This window comes from Pogona vitticeps, chromosome 1, assembly GCF_051106095.1.
Source record: "Pogona vitticeps strain Pit_001003342236 chromosome 1, PviZW2.1, whole genome shotgun sequence".
NCBI lineage: Eukaryota > Metazoa > Chordata > Lepidosauria > Squamata > Agamidae > Pogona > Pogona vitticeps.
In genome coordinates, this window is record NC_135783.1 from 135,855,136 (window position 1) to 135,863,482 (window position 8,347).

General features: G+C 45.0%; 1 protein-coding gene across 1 annotated transcript; it reads left to right on the forward strand.

Annotated features, from left to right (window-relative positions):
• The first annotated feature begins 2,999 nt into the window (after positions 1 to 2,999).
• Positions 3,000 to 7,988, forward strand: KCNF1 (potassium voltage-gated channel modifier subfamily F member 1). The gene is given in 2 exon segments (XM_020796621.3): positions 3,000 to 7,863; positions 7,865 to 7,988. Coding segments are annotated over 2 exon segments (1,464 nt in total). The 5' UTR covers positions 3,000 to 6,523.
• The last annotated feature ends 359 nt before the right edge of the window (positions 7,989 to 8,347 follow it).

Here is an 8,347-nt window from a genome sequence, read left to right on the forward strand (position 1 = left end):
CAGATTTTCTTTCAGGAGAAAATTGTACATTTAATGGCACGACTAAGACTCAGGCCTATTTTAAGAAGTGATAAACCATATGCTTCAGGCTTTGTTTGTTTGTTCCTTATTTTTTGTTTTTTGCTTGTTTGATTTGTGGCATTATTTAAAGAAACCGTAGCATAATGAATTGGTCTGTTCAGTTACAATAATTATCTAGCCATTTGTGATTTAACTACTTCTTCTACAGTTCCCGATTCCCTCTCCTCAGATTGTTAACGAAGAGCAGGGGCAGCTTGCCTTCTGCAAGAAGATTACGGGTTGGGTGGGCAGAAGGCTGCTGGTTGTTTGTTAGTCAGTTTTGTTCTGCTTTGCTACCCTGGAATGCCATCCTTTGAGATGGCACATAGAAAATGGGAAGGTGGGGAAGTAAATTGTGATCCATAAAGGAGGAAAAGGAAGGGAAGAGCAAGGACAACTGTTTTAACCCTCATTTGGCTAGAGTCTCATGTGAGCTAAAGCTGGTGTGGTGGAAAAGCTGTTGTAGTGCTGTAGGGCAGTGGTTCTTAACCTTGGGTTACCCAGGTGTTTTTGGACTGCAACTCCCAGAAGCCTTCACCACCAGCTGTGCTGGCTGGAGTTTCTGGGAGTTGCAGTTCAAAAATATCTGAGTAACCCAAGGTTAAGAACCACTGCTGTAGGGTAAAGTCCTGAGACTTAGAGGAGATCTAAGTCCTAGTCTCCAGTGAGCCATGAAACTCATCACTTGAGCCACTTGTCCTCTCTCAGACTGAACTAATTTACCAGGTTATTACGAGGACAGAATGGGTAGAGGAACCATTTTGGCCCCTTTGGATTCACTGAAAGCAAGACAAGATATAAAGTAACCAAAAGTGTGATTAGGCGGTGGGAAAGGATCACACATCTGATCACACCAGAAAGGGTGGCTTTGCTGGGAGTGATCTCCCTAACAGTGATCCTTCTGTCCGTGCACGAGTTGCTCCGGCTTGCCTCTCAAAAAGAGGAGCCCTGCTGCTGAACCAGAAAGGTCCATCTTGGGCATAGAACAGAGTCGGGCCAGTTCATGATCTCCCATGTGATCGCCAGGAAATAACTTGCACCAGACCATGCCACAAGGGGTCCGCAAGGCAGGCATGTTCCCCATCTGATTGCACACCAATTCACACCCTATTTATCAAGAGCAGGCCAACCAAAGGGGGAAAAAAAGCATGTTAAATGCAAGAAGGAGAGATGAAGAAAATTATGTGATGTAATGTCAACATTTGGCAGAGCAGCTCTGTGGAAATTGTGATAAGTGTGTCCAGAAACTAATGGGCCATATTAATAGCCCATTAGTGAGCTGAAACCATGTTAATATTGCAGAGAGATGATTGAGGCAATCTTTCTGTTTTTATTGAGGGAATCCCACACTTAAGGACTGCAGACCTGTCACCAACTGATGCAAGCTAATCTGCATAATTCCAGCAGTAAAGCAAAAAGTGTGCTGCTTATATATTTCTCCATAGTGCTTAAAGCACTTTCTGGGCCATTTACTATTTAATTATGCTGTTTACACATTACACACACACACACACACACACACACACACACACACACACACACACACACACACACACACACACACACACACACACACACACACACACACACACACACACACACACACACACACACACACACACACACACACACACACACACACACACACACACACCAGCAAACTGGGTACTCTGTTGATCTGAGAAGGACAGAAGTCTGAGTCAACCTCAAGCCAGCTACCAGATCCTGTTGGGATCAAACTCAGGTTGTGAGCAGAGTATTGACTGAAGTACTGCAGTTTACCCACTGCACCACAAGGTGAGAGAAGCTGAAGTCATTTCCCTTTCAGCTGTCGAAAAGCACATTGCTGCTTCAAGTAAGGCCATCCTTGTTCCTCACTCACTTCACTAGAAAAAAACCCAGCCATTTCCCCCTACCAACGTTGAGGGTGAAACATTCAGCCAACTGAGGTAAAAGCTGTAACAAGTGTGGGAGATCCATGGATGCCTCGTAGCAAACAATACTAGATCATGAAAAGAATGGCTGTGCTGGAGCTCATTATCATTGCCTTCACAGAAGAGTTGTAATTGTACTGTAGCATCCATACATTATGCCTGCAGTCCAGCCCACCGCGATATGCGCTTCATCTCATTGACCTGAATGTGACTTAACCAATGTATAAAAAATATGAGCAGAATTCTAGCTCTCTCTCTCTCTCTTTAGTGCAGTTTCTGTGTAGACTGCAAACTTGCATATTTCTTGCAGTGGTGGTGGAGAGGCTCTCAGGGACCATGGAATGGAGGGACACAATTCACCTGGGAAATTGACCTGGGATATTAAGACACACATACACCCCAAAAACTGCAGCTTGGAATAGTTACTTTGGGGGCTATAAATGCTGGTTATTGCATTTTGATTCATTGTCCTGGGGAAGACCCTTTAGTGTTGTTTAGACTAGTTTTGCTTTAGAGGTGGCTTGCAGGCTGAGCACGGAAGGGATGCTTCACCCCATCCCCAATTTCAGGGGGTGGCCCCCCCTGCCTCAGCCAGAAGCTGTTGAAGGTACAAAGATAACAAGATAAGCTCCCCCCTGGCCTGGTTCTCTGCAGGCCACGGATGCCACCTTTGGAGGCAGTGGCAAGTTCCTGGCAGGGAAGCCATGCCCACCGCTTCTGTGCATGTGCCCACCCCCTAGCTGGGAGATCCATGGTTCATTTCATGCCCCTCTCTAGTCCTGAACCCAGAGTTCAAATGCCATGAAATGCCCATCTCTAAATGGCAATCTAAAACCTACCTACCTAGGTTAGAGTCAAATCTGTGGAATTGAACTGGATGGATTTCTGAGTAAACCTGATAGGTTTGTCGCCCCTGTCTCTTGGGTGTCTGTCAGAAAAGACAAATTGAAACATCCTTAACCTACATGAACAGCTTTTATAAAAATTGAGCCTGGAAGCAGTTATCTTTTCTTTCCTCAGACTTATTTTAGATGACACAAACCTGAGACTCAGAGGGTTGAAAAGGACAAAGCCCAAGCCTTTGCTGGAGGACAGGATCGCCCATCAACGAACTCATGTACCTTCACGAATGCCAACCAGATTATTCTTTTCCATTATGAGCACGACCAGGGCCATGGGATGTGTGTCCAATACAGACCACTATGTGTAGAGGAGAAGCGGAATGTAGGAAGTTGCTTGTAGCACAAATGGTTTCAGGTAACTCACAGTCTGATGCTGGATGTTTGAGAAGTACCTGGCATAGCTCATCTAGCCTTGCTGGGTGGGTGCGAAGTTTGCCTTTGAATGTCAGGCTCAGCTAAGACTTAGCAAACACTGCACTCTCAAAATCGAAAATCATCGAAACTATGAAAATAAGAGAATGTCTCTGAACATGGGCCAAGTGTGCTTCTTTCACCCGTCAGAAAACACATAGATAGCATAGTCTACAACATGTCGACTCAGAAGTAAATCCCATTGAGTTCAACATGGTTGTTATCAGATAGGTAGCTATGAGATTAAAGCATTTGCCATCTTACAGTAGAAACAGAGAAACGCCTTTAGGAGAGGGCTGCACTGATGCCCACACTGGTTGCGAATGGCCAGGAAACTTGGGACCCTCCAGGTATTTATGGATTCTAGTTAACTTGAAGAATGAATTCTGCTACATCTAGAAGGCAACAGTCTCCTGGATTAGAGCTCAGTAAAGCTAGCCTTTTGCATTGTAACACCCAGGCTCCCCCCCCCCATCCTGTAGCCATATGTATTTAGAGATTCTGGAAACATTAGTCTGAAAGCAAAATAATTTTTCCAAGTTTTTGGTCTCCCTGGCCCCTTTGCAAGAAATGTGAATAGCTTCTGCTTCTTCAGATGCTTTCAACATGACAGGAATAGCTTCTTCCAATGAAGTGTTCTCTGCAATGTAGATTTTGATCCTTAAATCACACTGCATTAGTCCCTTTTTCTATTTGTTTTGCCTCGCTCCAAAGTAGACTGAAAACACATTAAAGTGGAGGAGTGGACAGTTGTGTTAATCACCAACTATAAACAATTTATTTATGTTGTTCCCTTGATTGGTCATTGAAAACAAGCTTTATGGTTTAGCAAGAGAGGCTCATTAACACCACAGAAGCAACAATTAAATCCCACAGGACATGACTGTAAGTCTTTTATTTACTCTGCATGATCTAAGGTGGAAAACAGAATAAAGAGAACAAGTGGAAGTTGAATAAATAAAAACTCCTGCAGTTGAACCATCCCTGGCTCTCCCATTAGGCACAGTGAGGTGGCTGCCTCAATGGAGAAGAAGCTGGGAGCAGGGGACAGTAGGGAGTAGCTGGGGGGGCAAAGCGATGTCTACTACACAGCTTGGCTGGCAGGCCCATCTGAGCTCCTTAGGGATCATCAGCGGTGGGAAAAGACACTGCGACCCTCAGCAGCAACGTAGTAAGGTCCGGCTATTATTCTAATTGGCTTCTGTGTGTGAAAGGGGAGGGGTACTGTCTTATCCTTTGCCTGAGGCAGAAAAATGTCTTGGACCACACTTCCTTAGTTGAAGAACAATTGCTGTGATGTCTCTCAAAATAGCAACTGGCATCATCCTTCTCTGTGACAGTATGCCAGGAATAGATGCCCAGCCCCATCTAGCTTGGGAATTGGCAGCTCATAGTTCAGTAGGCAATGGCTAGAATCCTGTTGTGAAAGTTACAACCATGGAACTCTGATGCCGTCACAAGCCAGAGCCTAGCTGTGGTCATTTGTGGGGGGGGGGAATTAGAAGTGTCCTATTCCCCCCCACGAGTCCTGGGGATCTCTAGGAATCCACTTTGTCCTGGAGAAGCCTTCAGGAACCACAGAAAGAGAGGGGGAGCTCTTTAATGCTTGGGGGGGGGAAATCCATCACTGGGATTTTCAAGCATTCAGGTGTTCCTCCTCCTGTTCCGTGGCTTCCACAGGTTTCCCCGAGATGAAGGGATCCCTACAGAACCTGTGTAGGAATAGGAAGCTTTTGATTTTCTGCAAATGGCAGAGCTGTGGTTCGGCTGTGGCTTGGCTGCAGCTGATGATGCCATCACAGTTCATTGGTTGTAACTTGCACAACAGGATTCTGCCACTGTTTATCACTCTTTGTTTTGTGATGCAAGTCGTGATGTATTGCAAGGTCAATTATAGGAGACAGTGAAGAGTGAATTTAGCTTGATACAGGCAAGTGAGGTTATTAATATAATGCATTTTTGTAGGGAAGGAGGTTAAGGTTACACAACCTTGATTAGGTTCACAGGATGGTAAGGCTGTTCTGAAAGCATGCACACTGCCAAACATTCAGCATAATAAAGAGCAGACGTCATCCACGCTTCCATTTTCATACCAAAATTAAAACAAAGAGGTTGCTTTGCTTGGGGATGTGCAAGGAGTTGTCTCTCCTGACAGAATGTGTCATTGAGAAGCCTTGGTGTTGGTCAGCCTCCAGGAGGTGTGTTGAACTGCAACTGTTTACTGCAGTTCCCTTGCTGTCTGAGGTTGATGGGAGTTTCAGTCCAGAACCTCTGGTGGACCCCAGGTTGCAGAAGTCTAGTAGAGGTGGAGGCAACAGGACATAGGTTTGTGTTGCATAAAAGCCATCTTCCATTGCCAAAAAGATTTCCCTTTTACATTACCAGGTCTTCTATTCTGTCCTCTTTTATTTAGTCCAGAAACATGGTTCACAGCACTCCTTATGTCTCTCTCCCACCCAGTACAGAAAAAGAAGAGGACAGAAAAGAAAAGCGTGCTCTGCATCTCTAGAGACACATCCTCAACTGTACCTAATAGTCTCCCCAGTACTGCTCGTGCTTTTGCTGCATCTCACCAGAAGAGGGTAGAGTCTGGGAAGCACTTGACGTCAGCCTGGAATTCCTATTGTGCATGAAAAACAGCAAGGGGAAAACAAGCACAACTTTCTCCTTGGCGCACGCTGCAAACCGTTGCACAAAGGAGTCGGCGAGCCGTTCCAGAAGACCTCTGGATACAAAGACACTCGGCAGATATTTTCCTTATGAAGACAAAACACTGCAACAGCTGCTCTTAGTAGGATATACATTTCCTCTCTCCAAACTGTCTGTTTAGTTCACTTTCAGGTACAAGACCTAGAGCACATGGATATACTTCTCTGATGACAAAGCCAGCTCCAAACAATCGCAAATGCCGGTGAGTTTCTCTAAGTGTTTCTCCTTTTCTTTTCTTTTTTAAAGTCAGCTGTCTAAAAACAAGAGCTGCTTTCCAAACGACTGTGCTGTCCCTCACAAGTGGCTGGCGGACGTCTTCCTTCTTCACAGCAGCTTGTTGCATACTTTCGTAGCCTGCAGGTCTGTTTCTCCTTTGTTAGTCCTCTTCAAATGCCATTGCCTTCAAAATTTATTCATAGCTAGCTTTTGATTTCTTGCAAATCCACTCCGGTCAAGATTTTGGGGGCAGACAAGGCTGGAGAAAACAAGGTTGTGATAACATTTAAAATGGCAAGTGAAGCTAGTTTTCAAGAGCTGGACAGTGGTGGGTCAGAAAACAGTGAAGAAACGGAGATTATCATCAATGTTGGTGGGGTGAGACAGGTGCTGTATGGAGATCATCTCAACCAGTATCCCGACACCAGGCTAGCAAAGCTAGTGAACTGTTTATCAGGGGGATATGACACCATTTTCTCCCTTTGTGATGACTATGATCCCGGGAAGAGAGAATTTTATTTTGACCGAGACCCAGATGCCTTTAAATGCATAATCGAGGTCTACTACTTTGGGGAGGTCCACATGAAGAAAGGAATATGCCCCATCTGTTTCAAGAATGAAATGGAGTTTTGGAAAGTGGACCTGAAATTCCTGGATGATTGTTGCAAAACTCTCCTCAGTGAGAAAAAGGAAGAACTTGAAGAGATCGCCTGCCGGGTCCAGCTGATCTTGGATGACTTGGGGTGGGACAAATCTGAAAACCGGTGGAAGAAGTGCCAAAAGTACATTTGGAAATTCCTGGAAAAGCCAGAGTCTTCCTACCCAGCAAGAGTAATAGCAGTTATGTCTTTTCTACTGATCCTCACCTCATCTGTCGTGATGTGCGTGGGTACAATCCCCGAGCTACAAGTGACGGATGATGAAGGGAAATCTGTGGAACACCCAGCTCTGGATAAGATTGAGACAGCTTGCATCGTCTGGTTTACCCTTGAGTATATCCTCAGGCTCATTTCCTCTTCCAATAAGTTGCACTTTGCTCTTTCCTTCCTGAACATCGTCGACATATTTGCAATCCTTCCGTTCTACGTCAGCCTGATCCTGACCCACTTGGGAACCAGACTGATGGAGTTAACCAATGTGCAGCAAGCTGTCCAAGCACTCAGGATCATGAGGATTGCTAGGATTTTCAAGCTAGCTCGCCACTCATCAGGCCTCCAGACTTTGACCTATGCTCTGAAGCGAAGCTTCAAGGAACTGGGCCTTCTCCTCATGTACTTGGCTGTTGGGATCTTCGTTTTTTCTGCTCTTGGTTACACCGTGGAGCAAAGCAATCCAGACACACTCTTTAAGAGCATCCCTCAGTCCTTCTGGTGGGCCATCATCACCATGACCACTGTGGGTTATGGCGACATCTACCCAAAGACAACACTGGGGAAACTCAACGCTGCCATCAGTTTCCTATGTGGGGTTATAGCCATTGCACTACCCATCCATCCCATTATTAATAACTTTGTCAGATATTATAACAAGCAGAGAGTTTTAGAGACAGCGGCCAAGCATGAATTGGAACTGATGGAGCTGTACGCCGGCGAGAAGAAGAAAAAGTCCCAAAGAGGAGCTGGCATGTCTTTGGGGGAGAGGGAAAGGAGATCCTCAGTGGAGCCGCCGTCTCAAATTTTCCTACAGTGACACCTTCGTTCACCTCCTGTCAGATGAACACCGCCATCACCGGAACAGGCTGCAGAGCTGTAAGTAGGTTGTGGGTTTGCCCCCGTTGAGTAAAAGGACGGTCTTACTATGGAAGTCAGCAAAGGAACTCTTCTGAGCGCAGGTTATCTTAGCCACATCTGTACATATCATGGTTTAAACGTAGCATGGTTTAAACGTATCATGGTTTAAATGTGAAAGCCTTGTAATATAATTGAAGCTCTATATAAGAACAACAACAATAGCAGCAACAACAACGATTTAGCAGATACTTAGGTTTTCAGTTAAAAATTTGTATCTGTTATGCAATACCAGTTAATGTTTTTAGAATTTTGATTCATTGTGCCTGATGTTTTTTAAGAATAAGAATAACATCAAGACAGCATGTGGCAAAAACTTTGTCTCTCT